The sequence below is a fragment of the Carcharhinus amblyrhynchos genome, chromosome 5, assembly GCF_965287045.1.
Source record: "Carcharhinus amblyrhynchos chromosome 5, sCarAmb.v2.hapA, whole genome shotgun sequence".
NCBI classification, from domain to species: domain Eukaryota; kingdom Metazoa; phylum Chordata; class Chondrichthyes; order Carcharhiniformes; family Carcharhinidae; genus Carcharhinus; species Carcharhinus amblyrhynchos.
In genome coordinates, this window is record NC_137328.1 from 43,242,900 (window position 1) to 43,268,385 (window position 25,486).

At 45.0% G+C, this 25,486-nt stretch overlaps 1 protein-coding gene across 1 annotated transcript in view; it reads left to right on the top strand.

Annotated features, from left to right (window-relative positions):
* Positions 1-25,486, top strand: part of LOC145342994 (zinc finger protein GLIS3-like) — a 593,605-nt gene that overhangs the window by 464,975 nt on the left and 103,144 nt on the right. The window contains exon 8 of the mRNA XM_080188697.1: positions 15,687-15,852. Within this exon, the coding sequence (XP_080044823.1) occupies positions 15,687-15,852 (166 nt within the window). The remainder of the gene's footprint in view (positions 1-15,686; positions 15,853-25,486) is intronic.

The following is a 25,486-nucleotide window of genomic DNA, read 5'->3' on the forward strand; positions in this document are numbered from 1 at the left end:
CCTTCCTCCACTTGCTGTGGATTTTCAGTTATGAGATACCCAGCATTGAGAGACCTAGAAGCTTGCCTACTAATTATTCTCACCAAGATGTGAGTGTCTGGGCTGGTGCGAGTAAGAGTTGTGATACCTCCTCAATGCTTGTCTCTGAGATGTCTCTTAGATTTGCTTGATCTGTGGTCTCCAGAGAATGCAAGGATGTTCTGGTTGGTTGATTTGACTCGCAAGGGTAGCAAGATTAGTGCATTGCGGGACAGATTTATAGGAGAAAGTTCATCATGTGAGGCTTGCACTATGGCTGGATGTGTTGAGGGTTCTCACTTTTGCCTCTTGCCCCCATCTCGCCCTCTGCACAGGTGCAGTTCTGCTCTTCACTGGCCAGCTCAAGGGCTCTCTTCTCAAAGGGTATAAGGGTTCTCAGTTCAGGTGTGACTCTGGCAGGTTGTGTCCACTCAGTCATTTGTGCTTGAAATTGTCCTGCAAGGTCAGTTGGTGATGAAGTCGAACTTGCATGGGAGATGAGTGGGAACAGACATGTGAGGAGCAGATTAGTTACTGGGAGGCGGGGGAGTGGGCAGCATGACATGTGCTGGGACCCCATGAAATGGCTTGAAGAGAGATCAACATGGTGTGTGAAGGGTGTGTTAAGGGGTATTGTAGAAGACATGAGAAGGTAGACATAACCTGGCTGCATGAAGAAGGCCATTCACCTTCTTTCAGCACTGTTGCCCTGTCCTCTTACAGAACGGCCCAGGCGGGGTTGGTGACTTGCTGGAATTCTGCCCAGTCACGGGTAGAGGATGTCCCGCCTCTGCTCCATGTCATCCAGGAGTTTGGTGAGAGTTCCCTCCATGAAATGTGGTGATTATCTTCCTAGCAGCTATCCCCCTGACTGGAGAGCGCTCCACTGATTACACAGATAAAGTTTTTCCAGGATGAGCAAAGTAGAGGCAGTCCACCAAGATCTCGGCGTGAATCATATGGGGAAAAAAATAGGAAAATTCCATCCTGAGACTTAGTGGCTTGACTTTTTCACCCGTTGACTGTTGGTAGTCCCGGGACTGGGTGTGAAACATGTTCCCAGCCTCAGAATGCAATTTCATGCCAGCTGGTCAACTAACAGGCATCTGGTGCGAAAGGCACTCTGTAAAAGACTGAGCTGCTGGTTTATTTGATAGTAATCCCACGAGCTTTCGAAAACGGTGTTCCTTTGTCCCACACCTGGCGAAGGAACACAGTTTCTGAAAGCTTGTGAGTTTACTATCAAATAAACTGGTTGGACTTAAACCTGGTGTTGTGAGACTTTTACTGTGTCCAACACCGGCATCTCTACATCAAGACTGAGCTGCGCCAGGGAGGGATGATTCAGTGGCAAGAAAAGGGAGCGTGCAGGCTGTGGGTACCAATGTGCTCCCCAGGGGGCAGCCACCACCGTGCTATCTGACTGAGCTGCTGACCTGTAAACAAGTATGAATGAATGGGTTTCTAGGCAGCACTGTCACACCCAGACACCAGACACGTTTGTTAATTTTATTTGAACCCTGACCTTTCATCCACCCTGGATTGTGGTTGCAGCTTTAACGTAAAGGTTGCCATGCCAATCAGCCCACCCGCCAACAATAGAGGCAGGTGGGCAATGTAAAATCCCACTCAATTGCTGCCTGCTTAATTGAAATTGATTTCTTGGGCACTTTGGTGACTCATGCATATGTGCCCCCCAACTGAAATACTACAGCAGGGTGTGATGACACTGGGACATGCACCCCAACACTTGGTCTCGCAATTTTACACCCTTCTGGGTCAGGCACATGTCTAAACTTAACAGAAACTCCTGACCACTGTCTCTGAGCTTAAACCATAAAAATGAGAGCGACTGCGAAATGAGTTAAATCATAAGTAATCATAGAACGATGGCTTCTAATTTGAACAATTCTAGCTAGACAATATAAATACTCATCATATGATTGAAATTACCTTCAGATAACAAACCTTTTACTCCAGGAGCTGGAGAGAAAACTGTGAACAATGGCTACACAAACTGCAATGAAAAGGGCAGCAGCTTCTTTATCTGTAAAAACTAAAGCTTACAACATCTTATAGTCTCCAAGCCTGCTCCTTTTCAAATCCACCAGGACCAAAACTCACCACCTGGTAAGAAGTCTATAAGTATTTTCGAGGCCTGCTGAAAATCCATTTCTTTGAGGGAATCTTTGAGGAAGTCGTCACTAGGACGCTTACCGGTAGTTGTAGTTTTTTTTTCGGGTTTAAAAACACCTACCTCCGTGTCTCGGCCTCATTGTTCCTGTGGAGCTGAGTCGAGAGGCAGCGATTTTTGGGCGTGCGAGGAGGCAAAAATAAGGTATATTTTTCTGTTTATTCCGTTTAACTTTTTATTTTTAGTGTTAAGTCGCGAGTTTCGGCGGTTTTTTTTTAATTAGTTAGAAACCGGAAGTCGTCACTAGGACGCTTACCGGTAGTTGTAGTTTTTTTTTTCTCGTGCCCCTAACACTATAAATTAGTGCAGAGAGGATTCCCGATTCTCTACACTGGTAGAGAATCCCACCCTTCCACCTCCTCTAACCTAATTATAAGTGTGAGGGAAGTTTTTTTTTATATTTTTACTTTTCTGCTGGTAATTGATTCAGGGATGGCAGTTCAGGCTGTAAGCTGCATCTCCTGTGGGATGTATGTAGTGAGGGACTCCCACAGTGTTTCAGGTGATTTTACTTGTGGGAAGTGTGTTAGATTGCAGTTTCTGGAGGAGCGTGTAAAGGAGCTGGAAGGGGAATTAGAGGAGCTCCGTATAATTCGGGAAGTGGAGGCGGACATAGAAAGGAGTTATAAGGAGATAGTCACTCCTAGGAATAAGTCTTGGGTCACTGCCAGGAAGAGGGGCAAAAAGCAGTTGGGGGGACAATCCCCTGGGGCTGTTCCCCTCCAAAATAGGTTCTCGGTCCTGGAGGCTACAGTTGAGGAGAAATCAACTGGGGATAGCCAAAGGGAGCAGGTCTCTGGGGGTGAGCCTATTGGCAAGCCTCAGGTGGTTAGGGGTAAGAGATTGGGCCTCGTGATTGGGGACTCCACAGTTATGGGGACGGATAGGAGAGTTGGAGGTAAGGGTAGGGACTCTGGGCTGGTGTGTTGCCTACCAGGGGCTGGGGTCCAGGATGTATCGGACAGAGTATTCAGGACTCTTAGGGGAGAGGGGGATCAACCCCAAGTTATAGTTCATGTGGGGACACATGACATAGGGAGATTAAGGGAAGGGGATATTAAGCAAAGATTTATGGAGTTGGGGTGGAAACTAAAGGCGAAGTCAGAAAGAGTAGTTATATCTGGACTCTTGCCTGTGCCACGGGATAGTTTAGAGAGGAATAGGGAGAGGGAAAGTTTGAACTCGTGGCTGAGGGGATGGTGCAGGAGGGAGGGGTTCAGGTACTTGAGCAATTGGGGCTCATTCTGGGGAAGGTGGGACCTCTATAAGAGGGATGGTCTACACCTGAACCAGAGGGGAATCAATATCCTGGGGGGTAAATTTGCAAAAGCGATGCAGGAAGGTTTAAACTGATTCGGAGGGGGGGAGGGATAGTGAGGAAAGGGGGTGAAAGTGAGGGGGGCATAGTTGGGGAATGCAAGGCACGGCATAGTGGGGGTGGGGCGGAGCAGGGTTTGAAATGCGTGTACTTTAATGCGAGGAGTATTCGCAATAAAGTGGATGAACTTGCAGCGTGGATCAGTACCTGGGACTTTGATGTTGTGGCCATTTCTGAGACATGGATAGAGCAGGGTCAGGAATGGATGTTGCAGGTTCCGGGGTACAAATGCTTTAGTCGGAGTAGAGAAGAAGGTAGAAGGGGGGGTGGGGTAGCATTGCTAGTCAAGGACTGTATCACAGTGTCGGAGAGAAAGTTTGATGAGGACTTGTCAGTTGAGGTAGTATGGGCGGAGATTAGAAATAGGAGAGGAGAGGTCACCCTGTTGGGAGTCTTTTATAGACCTCCTAAAAGTTCTAGAGAGGTTGAGGAAAGGATTGCGGAGACAATCCTGGTTAGGAGTGAAAGTAATAGGGTAATTGTTATGGGGGACTTTAACTTTACGAATATTGATTGGAGTTGCTATAGTTCTAGCTCGCTAGAGGGGTCAGTGTTTGTACAAAGCGTGCAGGATGGTTTTTTGTCTCAGTATGTAGACAGGCCAACTAGAGGTGAGGCTATATTGGATTTGGTGCTGGGAAATGAGCCAGACCAGGTGCTAGACTTGGAAGTTGGTGTGCATTTTGGTGATAGTGACCACAATTCGGTTACGTTCACCTTAGTGATGGGAAGAGATAGGCATGAACCTCGGGTCAGCAATTTTAGCTGGGGTAAGGGCGATTATGAGGCTATCAGGAGTGAATTAGGAAGCATGGATTGGATTAGGGGATTACAGGGACTGGGAACGTCTGAAATGTGGAGTTTTTTCAAGGAGCAGCTACTGCGAGTCCTTGATAGGTATGTCCCTGTCAGGCATGGTGGATTTGGTAGATCTAGGGAACCGTGGTGCACTAAAAGAGTTGAGTCGATGGTTAAAAAGAAAAAGGAGGCTTATGTTCGGATGAGATTGGAGGGCTCAGATAGTGCACTAGAAAGCTTTAGATTGGCTAGGAGGGAGTTGAAGAGTGAGTTGAGAAGGGCTAAAAGAGGACATGAGAAGACTTTGGCTGATAGGATTAAGGAGAATCCTAAGGCGTTCTATAAGTATGTCAAGAACAGAAGGTTGGTCAGGGCAAGATTAGGGCCAGTTACAGACAGCAGGGGGAAGTTGTGTGTGGAACCGGAGGAGATTGGAGAAGTATTGAACCAATATTTCTCTTCGGTGTTCACGCAGGGGGACATGAATATAGCTGAGGAGGACATTGGGTTGCAGGGGTGTAAAATAGACAGTATTACGGTTGATAAAGAGGATGTGCTGGAAATTCTTGAGGGGCTGAAAATAGATAAGTCCCCTGGTCCGGATGGGATCTACCCTAGGATTCTCTGGGAGGCTAGAGAGGTGATTGCAGAGCCTCTGGCTCAGATCTTCAGGTCGTCATTGGTCTCTGGTGTAGTCCCGGAGGATTGGAGGATAGCGAATGTTGTCCCATTGTTTAAGAAGGGGAACAGAGACTTTGCCGGGAATTATAGACCGGTGAGTCTTACTTCTGTTGTGGGCAAGGTTTTAGAAAAAATTATTAGGGATAGGATTTATAGTTATTTGGAGTGTAATGAATTGATTAGAAATAGTCAGCATGGTTTTGTAGCAGGTAGGTCGTGCCTTACTAACCTTATTGAGTTTTTTGAGAAGGTGACCAAAGAGGTGGATGGGGGTAAGGCAGTTGACGTGGTATACATGGATTTTAGTAAGGCGTTCGATAAGGTTCACCATGGTAGGCTTCTGCAGAAAATGCAGATGTATGGGATTGTGGGTAATCTAGGAAGTTGGATCAGGAATTGGCTATCAGATAGGAGACAGAGGGTGGTGGTGGATGGTAAATATTCATCATGGAGTGCAGTTACGAGTGGTGTGCCTCAGGGATCTGTTTTGGGGCCACTGTTGTTTGTAATTTTTATTAATGATCTGGATGAGGGTATAGTTGGGTGGATTAGTAAATTTGCTGATGACACCAAAGTTGGAGGTGTGGTAGATTGTGAGGAAGGGTGTCATAGTCTGCAGGGAGACTTAGATAGGTTGCAGAGCTGGGCCGAGAGGTGGCGGATGGAATTTAATGCGGAGAAGTGTGAGGTAATTCACTTTGGTAGGAGCAACAGATGTGTCGAGTATAGGGCTAACGGGAGGACTTTGAATAGTGTGGATGAACAGAGGGATCTAGGTGTGTGTGTACATAGATCCCTGAAAGTTGGGAATCAAGTAGATAAGGTTGTCAAGAAGGCGTACGGTGTCTTGGCGTTTATTGGTAGGGGGATTGAATTTAGGAGTCGCAGTGTAATGTTGCAACTGTACACTACTCTAGTGCGGCCGCACTTGGAGTACTGTGTGCAGTTCTGGTCCCCGCATTACAAGAAGGATGTGGAGGCGTTGGAGAGGGTGCAGAGGAGGTTTACTAGGATGTTGCCTGGTATGGTGGGGAGGTCCTATGAGGAGAGACTGAGGGATCTAGGGTTGTTTTCGTTGGAAAGAAGGCGGCTAAGAGGGGATCTTATTGAAACATATAAGATGATTAGAGGTTTAGATAGGGTGGATAGTGATAGCCTTTTTCCTCGGATGGAGAAAGCTAGCACGAGGGGGCATGGCTTTAAATTAAGGGGGGGTAGCTACAGGACGGATGTCAGGGGTAGGTTCTTTACCCAGCGGGTGGTGAGGGATTGGAATGCCCTGCCTGCTGCAGTTGTAAATGCGTCTAGTTTGGGGGCGTTTAAGAGATCTCTGGATAGGTTTATGGACGAAAAGGGATTGGTATAGGCTAGTGGGTCATTGTTTTTGTAACTGGTCGGCGCAACATCGTGGGCCGAAGGGCCTGTTCTGCGCTGTAATGTTCTATGTTCTATGTTCTATGTTCTTGCAAAAATTCTCATGTACAATTCCAACTAATGGAGTACACCTAGACAATCCTACAGGAACGTAACACCTTCTTTCCTGCGCCTGCAACACATCTTCATCCTAAGACAAGCCAAACACGTGAATTACAAACTATCATTTTGTTTATGACTTGTAGAAGAGCACTATTCTCTTTAGTTGTATTGTATGTGTGTGTGCATAAGTTAGAGAGAGAGAATGCTGAGTTAGTGATGTAAAGTTAGGCTTTCGGGGTGCATCAGTGAATAAATAATCCTGTTCAGTTAAATCTTCATTTAGGGGTGGCATAGTGCTTAGCACTGCTGCCTCACAATGCCAGGGACTTGGGTTTAATTCCAGACTCATCTGTGTGATGTTTGCACATTCTCCCCATGTCTTCACAGGTTTCCTCTGGATGCTCTGGTTTCCTCCCACATTCCAAAGATGTGCGGGTTAGGCTAACTGGCCATGCTAAAATTGCCCTTAGTATCAGGGGGATTAACAGGGTGGATGAGTGGGGTTGCAGGGATTGGTCCTGGGTGGGATTGTTGTCAGTGCAGGCTCAATGAGCCAAGTGGCCTTTTTCTGCATTTTTGGGATTCTGTAGGGATTCTAATCCATGAAAAGCATCTCGCTTGTTGACCAATTTGACCATACACTCAAGGTTAAGAAACACACATGACTTCTTTTTGAAAAACACACTAACCATGGACAGTAAGGGAAAGGAGTTGGGATTTCAGTTCTTTCTCATTCTTTTTGTATTGACTATTTAACAGTTATGTCTGTCTCAAGTCTGTTCAATATAGCAAAATATGGAAAGCACAAGCGCCTCCATGGAAGATTCCGGGAAATAGGGTCCTGGGACCTTGTCATGCTGACTTTCACCTGAACAACTTGTGGTGCTGGACTGACTGTCCTTGGGAAAGTGCCTTCTTCCTTATATGGCAGCAGTTCCCTTTAGGTTGGTTTTCTTGCCCTTCTAGTTGTATAAGGAGCCGGATTAGTGCTCGCAGAACACCAGCTGTATTCAAATGGGACCCAACCACAAAAATAATGGTGCCTCCCCACAACTTTATCGGGAGGCAGAGGGCATGATCTACTGCCCACCCAATATATTCGCCACTTGGGAACTTCTGCCTCAATACACAAGATGTCACAGACCATCAACAATTTACACAGAAATTCTTACTTTTATCTCCTCTGTAGCCTTCTGAGAATATGCAGAATGCAAAGTAGAACAGCAGCAGCAGCACTAATGAAGGTGCTTCATCGGTTGCATTTGTTGTCCGCAAATCATTGTAACTGTACTCAGGGCTACTTAGATTTGGTCGGAGGTGGACTTTTTTTTATTCATTGGACATGGGTGTCACTGGCTGACCAGCATTTACTGCTCATCCCTAGTTGCCCTTGGAAGGCAGTTGAGAGTCAACTACGTTGATTATTTGTGGTCTTTATGTCAAAATACGCTCAGTCAACAGCCCTAGCATATAGCTTATTAACGATGTTTTAACTGCAGCAGAATTGGCCAAAATCAAACACAGGACTAGGGAAACACATCCTCTTTGTTGTTCTTCATCTCCTGAACCACAATGATCGCAACATTTGCCATTTTGCTCATGAACACCTTTTCATTACTGACAAACACCAATTATATTTTTCCTCTCAACATCGAGATCTATAATAGCTATATTTTCTAAGTTCAAAAATCTAACCTGTCATATTTTCTTGTGTGTGCTTACTTTGATGGATTTGTTTTGTTTAAAAGCAAACACACCATTTAATTCTTGTACATAAGGTGGCACAGTGGTTAGCGCTGCTGTCTCACAGCGCTGGGGATTCGGATTCAATTTCAGACCTGAGTGACTGTCTGTGTGGAGTTTGCACGTTCTCCCCCATCTGCGTTTCTTCCAAATGGTCCACTTTCCTCCCACGGTCCAAAGATGTGGAGGTTAGTTTGACTGGCCATGCTAAATTGACCCATTGGGTGATGTTTTACGGCCTCGCTTGAGCGAGACTGGAAAATCCCGCCCAAGGACAATGGACATTTCCATTGTCCCGTCCCTTGCCTGCTCTGATTTCATAGCAGGCAGGGCAGTAAAACTCAGGGATCAGTGTCGGGGGGATTAGCATAATAAATACATGGCCTTACTGGGTGGGATTGTTATCAGTGCAGGTTTGATGGACCAAATGGCCGCCTTCTGAACTGTAAGATTTCTATATACCACATAAGGTGCAGTAGTCGTATAAACAAAATATATTTATCTAATGAACATGATGATCCATGATTGCTGATGTTGCTTGAGGATTACTGCTGTTTGATTACTTTTTTTCCACAAATATCCTGTAAAGGTTATCAGTCAGATATGGTAGTCGAAGATATTCGATATCCCATGAGTTGTGTGGTGCTTTGCTGCTGTCTATTTTCCTCGACCAGACCGTAGAATATAGAGAGAAGTAAACCTATTCTCCTCTCACCGAATTGTAAAAATAGTTAGTGACTAAAATGTTGACAACTATGTATTGTGAAAACCTATGCTAAAAATTAGAATTAAGGGATTTCATGAAAGAACAGGTTTGTTTTATATTCTTAATTTTTCCAAAATTACAGCATGACAGTACCCAGTAACATCAAAGTCATGAGGGCACATTTTGTTTGCTGGTTTCCATCCCAAACAAAGTAGGTGCTTAACAAATTTGTATGAAGCAATTTACCCTTTAATAAATTGATGCACCAATTCTGATACAGCACTCAATAATATTTTTAGGGAATTTTAAAAGTCAACAGAATTCTGTCTCTTGTCAGAAATGTTGAGAGAGCATGGGCAGAATTTTCTCAAATGTTGTCAGAATGATTGGTTTTCAGTCTGAATCTATGTGAAACTCTCCAGACGCACAGCTGAGTTTTCACTTCAGATTTTGTGGGCCTCACTGCACAGAGACTCTGGGGGGCATGGTTTGTGCCATTATTCTGCTAGAGCAGGGCCTGTTAGAGTTGGCAAAGCTACCCCCCCCCCAGTCCCTGCATGGACACAGAGGATCCCTACACAAGCATCGGGGCAACTGCCCCCCACCGTGCAAGCATCGGGTGACCCTCCCTCAGACCACGCAAGCATCAGGGCATTCTGCCTCCTTACCCCCTCACCTCTCATGCATCACCCAACAGGATGCCAGGGTAGTGCTAAGGTGCTTTCTGTGTATATCCCTTAGGGGCTGTGCTTACCTGTGCAACACCAGCATAGTCATCGTGACTGCTTTTCATTTTTGAAAATCAGAAATTATTTGTGCTGGCGTGACATCATGCCATCTGTGTGGGATCATATGTGGAGGGCAGAAGTTACATTATCATAGAATCCCTACAGTGCAGAAGTCGGCCATTCAGACTGCCAAATCTGCATGACACTACAAAAGATTATCTTACCCAGGCCCACCCACCCTATCCCAATCACCCTGCACATTTACCTTGGCTAATACACCTAACCTGCACATCTTTGGACTGTGGGAGGAAACCAAAGCATCAGAAGGAAACCCATGCAGACACGGTGAGAACATGCAAACTCCACACACACAATCACCCAAGGCTGGAATCTAACCTGGGTAACTAGTGCTGTGAGGCAGCAGTGCTAACTACTGTGCCGTCCCAAAGTAGTGGTGTTAAACTTGCGAGGGATGTTAAAATATGTATCAGTATGTGTTAATCAGGCCCGTTCCTCTCCTGCGCATAAACCTGATTAACCATCATCAGGGAAGAGTTGGGAAGACGATGTTTAGAAATCACAGTGGCGCAAATCCTGTTTTTGGCCTCTTGCAAGATTTAATGGCCATTCTGGGATTTGCACCCATGATTAGTGTGACTGCTACATCACAGCCCATATCTTCAAGAACTGTATTTTTCTTTTAAAATTTGTAAGGGAATTGCATTATTTGGACACATGGATTTTTTAAAAAATAGGTCATATGATCGTCTTTGGACTGGGAGCAGGAATGAATGCATTTTCCAAAAATTCATTGCCCAGCATGGTACTTGTGGGGGAGAGCTATTTGCTTATTTCAACAGTAACTACTTTAACGGCTGGGAGGAAAAAAACAATTTTAAACACGAAGGCCCTGGTGATTTACTGAAATCACCTGATGAAGATGAGCTTTGTTTTTTTAAACTCAGTTGTGAATGAACTGAGAAGAAGCAAAGCTGCATGATTCACGATCTCTGCCTTGCCTGAAACAGTGTGGTTACCAGTGTCCAGGCAGGAATCCTCATCACAATGGAACTTGCCTGTATTTGGCAAAGCGAGAAGCGGAGACAAGAAGGATTGATTTGATTCTTTTCCCCTTCTGAGAACTTCCAGGCATCTACTGGGACTAGCAATCTATCTTCATACAAGGGAGCTCTACATTGAGAATGCCAAAACATTGCAAACTCTCATTTTTTTATATAAAGTCTTCCTTCAGCTGCCCATTTCTACAGAGATCCTGACCGGAATTCTACCACCTTGCCCGCCACAGAATTGAAGCGAGCAAGCGTCGGGCAACAGAAATCTCCACTGACCTAGGGCAGGGATTTCCAGTCTCGCCTGAAGGAGGCCGTAAAATTCTGCCCCCATATTTGTGCTTGTGTGCGCATGCTGGGGAATTTTTAAAAGGGATACATGATTATACTGTGTGTTAACAAAGTCTAGCAACTTGTTTTAATAAAGCAAGTTGTATTTTCTGAGATTATAGAAAGAAGTCCTTTAAAAGAACAAACAAAAGAACAATACAGCACAGGAACAGGCCCTTTGGCCCTCCAAGCCTGCACCGATCATGTGTCCCTAACTAGACCATTCGTTTGTATCCCTCTATTCCCAGTCTGTTCATGTGGCTATCTAGATAAGTCTTAAATGATCCTAACATTTCTGCCTCAACCGCCTTGCTTAGTAGTGCATTCCAGGCCCCCACCATTCGCTGTGTTAAAAAACACTCCGCACGTATCTATATTGAACACTGCTGTCCTTACCTTGAACTTGTGACCCCTTGTGTTTGTCATTTCCAACTTGGGATAAAGCTTCCAACTGTTCACCCTATCTATGCCCTTCATAATTTTATAAACTTCTATTTGGTCACCCCTCAACCTCTGTCTTTCCAAGGAAAAGAACCTTAGTTTACTCAATCTCACCTCATAGCTAAGATCTTCCATACCAGGCAACATCCAGGTAAACCTTTCCTGCACTCTCTCCAAAGCCTCCACATCCTTCTGGTAGTGTGGTGACCAGAACTAGACGCAGTATTCCAAATGTAGCCTAACCAACGCTCTATATAACTGCAACATCACATGCCAGCTTTTATACTCTATGCCCCGTCCAATAAAGACAAGCATACCATCTGCCTTCTTCACCACCTTTCCCACCTGTGTTGCCACCCTAAAGGATCTGTGGACTTGCACACCCAGATCCCTCTCTGTGTTTATATTCCTGATGGTTCTGCCATTTATTGTGTAGCTTCCCTCTGCATTAGATCTACCAAGATGCATCACTTCGCATTTATCTGGCGAAGGGAAGCAAGGATAACCCGGGTAATTTTTTTCTGACTCTAACTGTAGCAAAGGTAAATAATTGGTCATTTTAATGAGTGAATTAAACATCCACACTAATGTTGCAATCTGTGTTCTTACACATCATTAATAAGGAGATTTAGAAAGTTTATACGATGTGATTTTCTGCTTCTCATCATAGAGACCAATTTTTATTATCTTCCAGCAACAACAGCAAGAAAGTGGTCAATATCTTTGGTGAAGTGTCATTCATAGAATCCTACAGTGCAGGAGGAGGCCATTCAATGCATGCAGCATGTACCAACAACAACTCCAAAGGCTAATTTCCTACCCCAATCGTTTGGCTCATTGCCATAAAAAAAATGGGATGGGTCCCACCTCAGCACACTGGCTGACTGGGCTCTGAATGAGTCTGTCCCGTGAGCAACTTAGTTTCTAAATGGTCAAAAAATTAAAAATAGAATGCCTCCCAAACACTGAATATCTCCCTCCCAGGAACACCCCCCTCCCCCTGCATTGCCGGGGGGAACAGGGAGAAGAGGGTGATACCCAGGCAGTGCCAGAAGACCCTCTCCCTCCTGGGTCAAGTACTCGCTTGAACTCCCGTGGCAGGTTCTGCTCCTCACAAGTACGTGCTGTGGGAAATCTGTCATCATTCACATCGTCATGCCCTCACGCCATCTAATCTAATGGAGGGGGACTGTTAGGCATGAACGTATTGACCATTGGGATCTCCGCTATGTAACTGGCTGGATTCGGGAACAATTGCAACATGAAATCTTGCCAGTGTAAATCATTGTTACGTGTCTCCTTGCAGCTGATTGCAAAGTAGACTTGTCGAGGCCTAGGAACAGATCACCCAGCCTCAGTGGCAGAAGATGCAGTGCCTATTGCAATCTGAACATGGAGAAACACGAGGAAATTAAGTTCATGTTTTCATTTTGTTTTTAAATGCCACTGACACTATTTTAAGTACACTTACCAATCAAACCTCATGTACAAATTTGAAATAGTCGACTTATGAAAGATCTGTGTGATAAAATGATATTTTGTGACCACAATTGAATTCTGAAATAATGAGAAATGATGCTGCAGTGGCCCTCAATGGGCTCTGTAAGTTTACTAGTTTAGCATGGAGTGGCACAGTGGTTAGCACCGCTGCTTCACAGCACCAGGACCTGGGTTCGATTCCCAGCTTGGATCACTGCAGCACAGCGTTGGCGTTTTCTCCCGGTGTTTCCTCCTGGTGCTCCAGTTTCCTCCCATAGTCCGAAAGACATGCTGGTTAGGTATATTGGCCGTGCTAAATTCTCCCTCAGTGTATCCAAATAGGCGCTGGAGTGTGGTGATGTGGAGATTTTCACAATAATGAAGTCTTAAAGCCTACTTGTGAAACTAATAAAACTAAAAAAACTAAAATAAGCAATTCCCTGAAAAAACTATATAAATATATATATATATATATAATATGTATGGTTTAAAGTTGTGTAGAAGTTGACAATGCGTAACTACGTAACACCGTATTAGGGTATTTTGTTTCAGTTGAAATAATAATCCGATATTAATGTTGTCTAAAGGTAAAATGGTCTACAACCAGATACTATAATCTTAAATTCTTATTAATACCACAAGTACCAGCACCAGATTAATCTCAAAATCTCCCAGTCACACAAGCAATGAAAATTACAGTTATGTTCTCCTGCCATGCCCAATCAATTGTTCCACCCGTCAGTCATTTTAAGTGTCTCAAAACTAACTTAAAAGCAATTCAGCAGGAAAAAAAGGGTGACTTTAACGAATCTTAAAGATCCAGACAATGAACATAACCCCCTAAGGCAGCGCTTAATGTAAATGTATTGCAGCATGCTTGTCGTTATTGTCCTGCATACCATAGGTTGTTACAAGTATATTTTGTTACATATAAATCCATTCACCTCTCATTGTCTGAAGCAATGCTGCGGCAGAAATAATTTTATGTGAATAACTTCTTAAATGTAAACATAATTACATTTGTATTTGTGGATTCCATTGGTTTACAACACTAATGAGGTACCATTTGAGTAGAATTAAAAGAAACAACTGTTTTTCAGTGACAACACCACATGATTTATTTTACAATATGCTTTTCCATAAAATTAATGATTAACATTATGACTGAGGTGAGTTTCTAGGCCATGGCCCACGGGTTGGTCTGGGATACTAACCCATCATAGGACAAAGACACACGGACAGTGATAGTCCTCAGTTGTATTGTGCAACCAAGCCAAACACATCTGCTACTCCCAGCTCCACCAGAAATTACGTTCCTGTACATTTCAGGGCCGTTTTTTTGGGCTGTCTCCAGAGAATACAAGTTAGGCTGCCCAGAGCCAACAAATATGAATTGGGGCCAGCACAGTGCAAGCTTGGACTTGATGAAACAGACTTAGCCTTCCAATGGGGGACAGGAGGACTGTGTTCATTTCAGGTGGTCACCAGCGATGGCTACATAGTGCCTTAACCATGTCAGCAGTAGTTCAGTCGTTGCGCAGATTAGGTGCAGGCCTCTGCCTGGCTCAATTATTGTTGAACTGTTTGACGATCTAATTTAAAGAGCAGGGGATTTGAAACATTTCAGATCATGACAGTCATGCACACATTCTGCGCTCTCCTACTCCTTCAGTTTGTGACTCCCCACAGTGCGGCAGCTTAAAACCCTTGCAACAGCCAAAATGGGATCTGTTGGAATTCGCAACCAATTCTAAATGGACAATTAGAATCACGATTCACTCCTGTGGAAATCACATACTGGGAAAAATGGTTTCAATTGCAAATGGTGGGACTGAATTTACAAATCCAGGGACTACTCCCATTTTTAAAGGTGTACAGAGTTTTCCTGACTCCCTTCAGAAATCTAGCCCGAAACATAACAGGGTAAGATTTTCTGGCTCATCCCACCAGCAGGATCAGTGGCCAATGATGAACTGCTTCATCCACTGGAAAACACGTTATGCGGGTACGGGGGTTGGGAGAAGAGGGGCTGGAAAATCCCACCCAAAATTTAAAGTCTGTGTTTGCACTGTACTGATGTTTTTCACATTCTCAGCAAGACAATATGTATTTATAATCTGCACAGATCAATGCAATTTTCTGCACACATTGGAATCTATTTACATTTCTAACAATATAACCCATACACACTTACACTGTAATCTGAGCATTGTAATCCAAATATGCTAATACTGCAATCTACATACATTGTGATGTTTGTAGTTTATATGTTCTCTTGCAAATCTGGAATCGACACACATTGATGAATTTTCCAAGCAGTAGGCACTCAATTTTCTTAGGATATTTCAAACGTGTATAATTGAAAATCCTTCAACTGACGAGTAGAAATTGAGAAAGGTAGCCATGTTGATTTCTTCAAAAATCTGCTAGCAACCCTATTTTCAAATTCATAACTCTTTTGAAAAGGAACATTTACAAAATTATTTTCTCAATTATTGAAATTGAATCTGAACTTTTTCATGCCAAGAGAACATTTGTTATTCTCTGGAGAGAAAAGTATTTCATTTTATCGCAGTGACTGTATTGTTATTGAGAGCAGTTCTGCCTGGATTCATTAATGCTACATTTTTATTTCTCTCTCCAGGGATGTTTTCCAGCACACATTCAAGCCGATGCGGAACAGCAACAGGCATCATTTCTTCCTCCCATCCTCCAAACCATCCATCCCCTGTGCATAACATGCAAGGGAGTCCGCACAATCCACAGACACAACTACCCCAACTCCCTGTGGTGGAAGAAGGCAATGAGAGGTAGGTGATTTAGATATTGGGGGGGGTGATTCTCCCAAAAAAAATTCCAAATGTTGAATTAGCATCAAAACTGGAGTAAATCCTGCAGGTTTTTTCAGCAGGAATTTCAAAGTGAATCTCCTACACTCTGCGTCATAGACTGCCTCAGCATAAATCTGTGGGTGGGGCCTGTTGCCGCTGGAGAGGTCGGCAGCATAACGCTGAGTGGGCCACTGCGCCTGCGCCAATCTGTCAGCACTGAGATCAGCGCATGCGCAATAGCTCCATAGTGCTGGCCTTCCAATCATTGACCGATCCCCGTAGCCCTCCACGACACCCACACAGCTCGATCACTGGCATCTCCAGACAGGTGCGGACCAGCCCAATCTCACCCGCTTCCTATAGCCCCCGATGCCCCCTCCACACCAGCAGGCTGACGCCCCCCGGAACATGTCCAGGCTAGCCTTGATTTCCCTGCTCCCCCCCACTCACTGCAGAGCCCTGATCTCCCAATTGCTCCCCCGGCCGCCATTGGCAGCCCCAACCCTCACCTCACAGCACCACCCCCGCCCCCCCAGCAGTCTGACTCCCCCTGATGGCTAGCCTCCTTCCCTCTATCACTCAACCTGACTGCAGAGTGGCAGCAGGACACCCCACCCCCACCAATCGCCCCAGAGGCCCCGCCCCCATTAAGCCCCATCCCCTTGGCACTGCCCAATGCCCAGTCGGCAGTGCCAAAGTGCCCCTTGGGCATTGGTAATTGGGCAGTGCCAGACCCAAGTTGGCACTGCCAAGATGGCAATGCCTAGGGGGCACCCCCCCCCACCCCGTGCCTGACTCTCTGAGGGGGCCCCTGGTTGCCCTCCCTTCACTCCTGCGAGGTTGCCAATAGTTACCCGCAAATGGTGAGCTATTGTAAACCCCGCTGGAGTGAACCACTCTGGCAATGAAAGGGAGGTGCTAGTGAGCCCGAGATTTGAGGCCCACTAATGATACTTAAATAGTATTGAAGTGTTAATTTACATAAATTATTTAGCTGGAATCTGGCTGCCAGAGACTCGAGGAGGCAGAGGCGCCCAGTGGGAAGCCATGAAATAGCCTCTACTTGAGTCTCCCGAGCCCCTGCACTACAAAAACAGCACAGCATCATGGGAGAATCACCCCCATTATTTGATATCATTTTTATTTTCATTAATACTTGGTTTACATTTAATACTAGAGCTCAATTATCATAAAACTATTTTCTATAACATTTTCATACTCTATTAAATGAAAGTAACTTGCTACATAGCTCACACAAAAACAGAAACTGCTGGAAGATCTCAGTAGCTCTGACAGCATCTGTGCAGAGAAAATGGAGCCAATGTTTCGAGAATGGATCACCCTTCATCAGGGCAATCAATGGCTCTATTCTCTCTCCACATACTGTCAGACCTGCTGCGTTTCTCCAGCATTTTCTGTTTTGGTTTCAGATTCCAATATCCGCAGTATTTTGCCTTTATCTTATTTTGCTTGATAACTCAATCACTTGAATTCAAATACCCTCAGGATCCACTCAGCTGGCAATCTTCTTAAGGAGATTTTTAAACATCCTTTTACAAGATCTGTCCACTATCTGCCAATTTTGTTTTAACATGAAATCAACAACAAAATGTAATTTTTGCATTAACCTTCACAATATTATGTAAATCATCGCCCCAGGACACCCGAGCTGGATCGGAATCCCTGGCTGCGATTCTCCCAGAAATGCTGAATTGGTGGGAAAACTGGTCTAGGTCGCGACTGTTTTGTCAGTGCTGCTTCTCCCCTGAATCTCTGCACTCTTGTGCACTGCAGAGGCCCCAGTCGTGAATCTCATTAAAACCCAGGGAGCGGGGCCTAGTCGCACCGGACTCTGACAGTTCTGGAACTCTGGGGCCACTGCGCAGGCGCAATCTGTCAGTCTTGCCATTTGTTGGCCAGCCCGGGACCTCTGCAGTGCTGCCCCTGCAGCACTCCTCCCTCACTACGGTCCAATTGCAGCCCCCACAGCAATTCCCAGGCCAGCCCCAATCCCCTCCCCCTCCCCCGTCCCACCCCAGAGCATCCCACTGTCCTGGGCATCCCCCCCTCAAAGAGTCAGACCGCCCCCCCCTCCCCAGTGTGATCTGGCCAGCGACCGTTTGCCGGCTCTGGGAGATATGTCTGCTTCCCGGTGCTTGCGCAAATCCCGGAACAAGGCCAGTGATGAACATCTCCCACCGCAAACCCACCAGAAAAGTTGTAGGTAGTGATGGAAGTATTGCGGCCCCTGATCTGACCAAAAAGAAAAATAGTTACCTTGCTCCAATTTTACTGTGTGGGCTTTCGATGAAGAAGCATTCTTGTTCGACTCAGTATGACAAGCCACACATGGAACCACACAGAGGAATCCATGCAAGAAACCATGCCCTCTTCCAATCACACTGGCTGCCATCTTCCAATAAGTAAAGGGTTCAAATGCCCCAAAGCTGCTTAGAAAACAGATACGGAGAGAAACTAAGTGTGTAAGGCAAGTGTGTGGGTGGCAGCTGGATAGAGAGTGGTATGAGGTGTATAGGTAGGTAGGGTGTTGGCTCGGCAGGTTGCTGGGGTGGGTGAATGGTTAGGATGACTGGTGAGTAAGATGGGTAAGCGGATAGGGTAGGTAAGCAAAGTGGGCAAGGACGTAGCGTCTGTAAGGTAAATGGATAAGGGGGTAGGCTGGGCAAGGGTGACAGAGTGAGAGAGCAGTAGGTGGACCAGTGATAGGTTGGTCAGGCAGTAAGTGGGGAGGTGGGTAATTGGATCGGGGAGTTGGGTCAGACTGGAGGTTGGGAGTAGTCAGATGTTGAGGGCTAGTCAGCTTGGATCAGGGGCTTTAGAGCGCTGGAATTAAGAGGTGAGGTCTAGACATGTCAGACTAGGGAATCGGGTGTAATCGGGGGTTCGGGGTGCTTAGGAGGAGTTTTGTGAGTGATTGGGGATCAGTTGTACATTTACCCAAGACGATGTTCTCCCTGTCTAACACTTCTTGGGTAATTATCCAGGTAAGTAAGTGGAACTGCCTGAAGTCCGACTTTTTCAGGGAACAGGGGAATTACCCACCGGAAGTACACACCTCCTGAGCAGTTTCCACAGAGTCCTTGAATTGGGAGTACCGAGAGATCCTTTCCCGCCACAGGATCTGGAAACCCGTGGAGACTGGTGTGAAACTGATTTGCATCCCATTAATAGGTTGCAGAAGGCCCGACCACCCATGCTTGATTTCTACAGTGGCAGTGGGAAAACACAACAGTCCAAAACACACCTGCAACAACAGACATGCTGTTGTTGGGACTTCACCTGAGCAATGCTGGGGGCTGCCCACAGGAGCTCTGGAATGGAGGCCACCAGCAACCCGGGCTCCAGGGAAGTACAGCAGTGGATAGGGAGGAAACATCTACAAATGGATCTTCCAGATTCAGTGTCCTGGAAGAGGTCCATATTCCAGACACAGAATGTTCCTGGAGATCCAGCTTCATTTTCAGGAGGTTTGTCTCTTTTTTCCATGATGGGTCACTGATGTTGGGCGCCTTTTTAATGCGGCACTCATACACAACAGCAGACTACATGTCATCAGGTCTGGTCCACCACGGAATATGGCACAAACCCTCATGAACGAGGTGAAGGCCGGAAGATATGGCATGTTTTCCTGCTGGCTTTCGCGGCAGGAAACGCACCACGCTGACTGAGTCAGTGACACCTACGTCCCATAAATAAATTCTAAGGAAGTCACTGACATGTGAAAGCATTGAACTCCTTGCAACACTGCATCCAGACTTCTGGGGCTACTCAGTTGGCTTTAATTGTGAGAGCTATTTGCTCATCCTCCCAAGGCTTTGTCTGGAGGGCCTCCTGTCACCCCATCCCCTACCCCCTCCCCCCCCCCAGCCCTGTGGATAGAGGCCTTCTTCCCTCCTGTCCACCCACTATATCAAGGTCTTTAACGCTGCGTCACAGAACTTTGGAGCAAGCTCTCTGTCTGTTGCACTACATTCACACACCTTGCAGGTCAAACATTCTTCTCCAGCCACTCCCAACACCAGCTGCAGTCAGAATGTACCTCCCATTTAAGAAGTGCAGGCTAACTTTAAGTGGTGCTAGCTTTGCACCATCCTGGGCATTTTGCTGAGATGTGCTGCCACTCAGCAGCATACTTAACACTGGACAGAACTGCTACTGCCATTTATATTAGCCAGCAGCATGAGATTTGCACGCTGTCTACATTGCAGTGAACTGGCATCGCAATTCCCATTCCTGTTTCCGAGCCTTGTCCAATTTTTCTTCAAAAGACAATTTGAATTTACGTCTGACCTCTTAATGCTTCATTAGCGAGGATTTCCATCTCTCCCTCATACATCATCAGCATTACTCTGCAGGTAACAGTGTTCATAATGTACTTGTCTATTCAACACTTCATGTAAAATGAGATTTTACAGTTTAAAACAAGATGCGATTCTGTTTTTGTTAAAATTTGCATTTTGTCTGTCATTACTGCTGCTGATGTGGTGATGCCGGTGTTGGACTCGGGTGGGCACAGTAAGAAGTCTCACAACGCCAGTTCAAAGTCCAACAGGTTTATGTGGCATCACAAGCTTTGGAGCGCTGTCCCTTCATCAGGCTCCTTCATCCTTCTCACCTGATGAAGGAGCAGTGCTCCGAAAGCTCCTGATTCCAAATAAACCTGTTGGATTTTAACCTGGTGTTATGAGGCTTCTACTATTACAACTCCTGAACCAGCTGCGAGGAAGTCTGCAAAAGCTGTTCACTGTGGTTCGATTTCTAATTTTCATTCCTTTCCTTTTGGGCCCCAGAAGGGTAGGGGGTTTTAGTTCAGTCAGGCAGCATGGTCGGTGCAGGCTTGCAGCGCCAAAGGACCTGTTCCTGTGCTGTACTTTTCTTTGTTCTTTGTTTGTTTGTGTATAAGATGTTGAGAGGTTATAGATCGGGTGGATTCTCAGAGGCTTTTCCCCAGGGCTGAAATGGTTGCCACGAGAGGACACAGGTTTAGGGAGCTGGGGAGTAGGTACAGAGGAGATATCAGGGGTAAGTTTTTCACTCAGAGTGGTGGGTGAGTGGAATCGGCTGCCATCGGTGGTGGTGGAGGCAAATTCAATAGGGTCTTTTAAGAGACTTCTGGATGAGTACATGGGATTTAATGGAATTGAAGGTTATAGGTAAACCTAGTAGATAGGGATATGATCGGCGCAACTTGTGGACCAAAGGGCCTGTTTGTGCTGTAGTTTTTCTGTTTCTATGTTCTGCATGGAGCCATAGGCCTTTCTTCAATCCAATCCTTGAAGGTTTTAGGAATGAATGCATCTGATTTTTGTTTTTCTTTCCCATTTGTGAGACCATCTGTTTGTGTTAATGTTTTATAGGTTCACAGTTAGCCGTGGTTTCTTTATAATACTGATTCTTCATATCATTCGGTAATATTTTAGGTATTTGTACAAACATGTAAAAATGTTTGGTTTATTTGATGTTTGGGCTATGCAGCAATCATCTCGTGAAACATGGGTCATTACAGCAACTGGCCAACAAAACCTTCAAGTTTTGCTTCCAGTTAACAATTACAGCACATTTGTGAAGAGATGGTAACGCCAACACAGGGCTTCACACTGCTGGGAATGTTAGATTGTATGCCTTTAGAGCATATAATGGCCTGGAGCCCTGATTATAGCAACATTGTAACATGTGGGGTGATTTTCTGACCTCACCGTGCCTGGCACAGATTGCACCAATCCCAGAAAATAGCACACAGGCCTAAAAATTGGGTCTGATCCCAGGACCAAACCTTTGGGAGTGGCGCAAGAACAATGAGAATCACTGCTGTCTCCACAGACAGCACTCGCGATGCCAAGCTTGAGAACTCGGAGCCCATTGAGACCCTGTGTGGTCAGAGGCATGGTCAGACAGTATCCATCAGGCAGTTCCCGCCTGGTAGGACACAGTTTGCCCCCTGTGCCTGGGGCCTGAGTGGGGGCTATGATGCGGGAGCTGAATGGGAGTTATGCCGTGGGACTATGCAGATGTGGCCATGCAGGGAGGCTCGTACAGAGGTGGGGTCGGGTAGGGGTGGAGCATGAAGGGGAGCATGCTTGTACCTTCCCAACCCAACCTAGTTAACCCTTGACCTGGTGCAACCTCCCCAACCTACCTACCTACCCCAGCCATCTACACGCTTCCATCTGCCACCTTATCAACCTACCCTCTTAGTCACCTACAAACTTCTCTGTTCACCACCCTACCCACTACCCAGTTATCTCACCCACCCAACCCACTTACGCACCTATCTCACCCATCCTAACCAATTAACTACCTATCTCACCACCCTAACCACTTACCACTGAACTCATCCACCAACCCATCCTGCCACCCTTATCATTCACTGACTCACCCATTTGTTCATTCATTCAATAGTGTCTTGTCTTCTCCAACACTACAGCGCTGCAATGGAGTTCTCTGAAGGACACTGAGCTCCTCATTTCTGGAAAAGCCAGACTTGAAGAGCCGGAAAGAAATGTGGGTCGGCATTGAGACAGACAAAGATCTGAGAAGAGGGGCAATCCAATCATGTTTGCCGCCCCACAGAAAATACTGGCCACTAAGATTTCCTTACCCATACACTGAACACCCTTTTGGGTAAAAAAAAATGTTTCTTCTATGCCTGCTATTTTGTTATCCTCAATTTGTAAATAAGATACCTTATGCTGGTATTCTGTGGACAGCAAGGAAGGTAACTTGGATCTCTTTGACCAAATCTTACATAATTTTGAGGACTTGTCTTTCCTCTTCTCTGACTCCGTGTTTCGATGAGGAAAAGACTCGGGTCGTAACAGGGATCAATTCATCCTGATGCATCATTCAATTAAACTCTGTGATCAAAAATCTTGCACTCTCATTTATTAGCTCAGTGCCCTCATTTTTAGAAATCGAGAAACCAAATATGACCATGGTAGTCCAGATTTGAACTCCCCAAGGCCAGTTGTAGTTTGAAAATGATCTCTCTGGATTTATGCATTATGCTTCTTGCTATGCATTCCAAAACAGTGTTAAAAGCCTTGGAACTTTGTGTCGATGCTTTTAGTGACCTTTCCAGTAATACTCCAAGATTTTTCACCGGCACTGATTTCTCCAGTAATTTGCTTTTAGAACATGACCCAAACCAGCTTTCCCTAGTAATCATACATTTCCATGCATTAAACTGCACCCACAGTTTCTTCACCCACTGAACAATCTCATCACAATCCTTTTGAATTTATGCACATTGATATTCATTATTTACCACTACTCCTACTTTGCTATCATCAGCAAATGGGACACAATTTCTTCCTCTCAATCATATATAAAAAATATGGACAACAGTGACTTCAGTACAGAAGCTCCACTGGTAACTAGCTGTTAACTAGATATTTGTCTCCAAGCATTGCTACTTGTGGCACAGTGGGTAGGATCCCTGCCTCTGAGCCAGAAGCTCCAGGTTCAAATCCCACCCCAGGACTTGATGGTTAAAGAAGGTGTGTTCGTAATAACAGGTTGAGTATCAACCTGCAGATCCTTCCAACATGCCATTGGTTGGCGGTAAGAGTGAGAGAGACTTCTGGTCAGCCACGCTTGATGTGGAGTGGCATCCCATAAGCTATAAGCCCCTGGCGACAGATTAACGACTTGTTCTGGGAATTACTAGCTATAGTAACAGATGAAAGTCTGCCTTGGTGCACTACTGGGTGTGGGAAGAGCATTGGAATGCATTGCTACTTAATCAGCCAAACATTTATCAGACCATTGTGATTCCTTCCAATCTATCCTCTGCACTTGAACTTAATGCAGCAGCTTATCATGTGTGACGGTGCCAAATTCCTGTCTGTCCTCAATCTACTAGGTTTGCCATTTTCTCAAAGAAATAGCAAAGCATGACCTCGTGCTCTTAAAGCCGTGCTAACTGTCTTGAATTAGTTTATTCTGTTCCAGATGCTGCCTCATGTAATCCCTCACTCACCTTCCTAATAGAAGAAGCAAGGCTTACAGGTCTATATTTTGATCGCTCATCCTTCATTTGAAGATGGAAGTCATATTTGCAATTTTCCAATCCAAGTCACATGAACTCTGCAAAATATTGATGACGACAAAATTCATCAAATGCCGACTGAGGAGAAAATGCATATGAATGTTTAAAATGTTCATATGAAATACCCTCTGTCGGTTGAGGCATGAACCTAATTATTTGAACACGCTCTAATATCATACAGTGCAATTTTGTGCTGCCTCAAATTTAGTGCTTTAAAAAAACACTTAGTACAGACCTGGGACTGATTGCTGCGTGGGAAAGAATCCAGGCTCCAGAATTAACAATTCCATGGCCACAGCAGGACATTCTTTTGTCACTTATTTGATTGTTTTGTATCTTATTTGATTGCATAATGCAGATATTCCTCTTACTCAACCTGGGTATCATTATATCGCCTGAACACTAAACATAGAGGAAGATTAACCAGGGAGAACACATTACACAAGTGAAATCCATCACTCCATTCTGTTCTGCCTCTGGGCTAGTCCTAACTCAAGCTTCTGCCATGAGGTTCTTGACCCGGTGACTCTTGAAGAGTGGCTGATGCAATTTCCCATTGCCTTTGTCATTTTTTTTCATTGGAGTACCTTCTCTTAGATGGGCTGCAACCAGATTTAAGGAACTACACCTATCCTTTCACGATGGGATGTTGAGCGAGGAAGGCATTCACAGCAAGCACCCTTGCTCAATATCAAGTCGGTATTCAGAGCCACTGCTCCACTCAGTGAGGCTGTCCACAATGGGGCACAAACCACAACTCTTTCTCTGGACACAAGTGGGCCATTATTGACCCAGAAACAGTAGAGATATATCGGCCCTTATGTTATATGCCAATACAATTTGTAATTGTTTCCTGTTAAGATGCTGAAGAACATTGCCAGCTTTAAAGATAACCTGGGTTCAGAAAGTGCTGAGGTGTAATTGTCGGCATGTAAATAGCCTTTGGAAGAAGTTGTTGAGATAAATTCTAAATGGATAAGTTTACATTTTAGCATCTCAGCAAAACTTAGTAAATTGATGGAATGTTTATTTGAGATTTGGTGATGGATGTTCACCTTTTAGTTGAATTGAGATAGCCAGGCTAACATCTTCAGAGAAAGGATACGTCCCAAACACACTTCATTTTGGTTAATTTTCATCAAAATACCTTGGTAGTATTTTCAATGACAACTATTCTGTAAAACCCAGTGTAGGCCCTACCTGAAGCCTGCCTAGACATCATACTGTCAACAAATATAAGAAATAATTAATTTGAAAAAAAGAGTAAAAAACCTGCAGTGTCTTTTAAAGTATATTCCACTGTACATCTTGTACCAACATGTTTTTGGATGTACTGATGTGGCAGCCATCATGAATTCATGAAGAGGCTTTGACTCTATTTTACAAATGTCATCCTGTGTCACTTTGCTGATGTACCAATTGAACCATCAATGCACAGCTAGAAAAATAACTCCTTAAATAACTAACAACATATAATTTGTGGTTAATTGAAGCCTCAATGAAATTCCTCAGTTTGTGTTTAATTCCAAAAATGAAAGGATTATA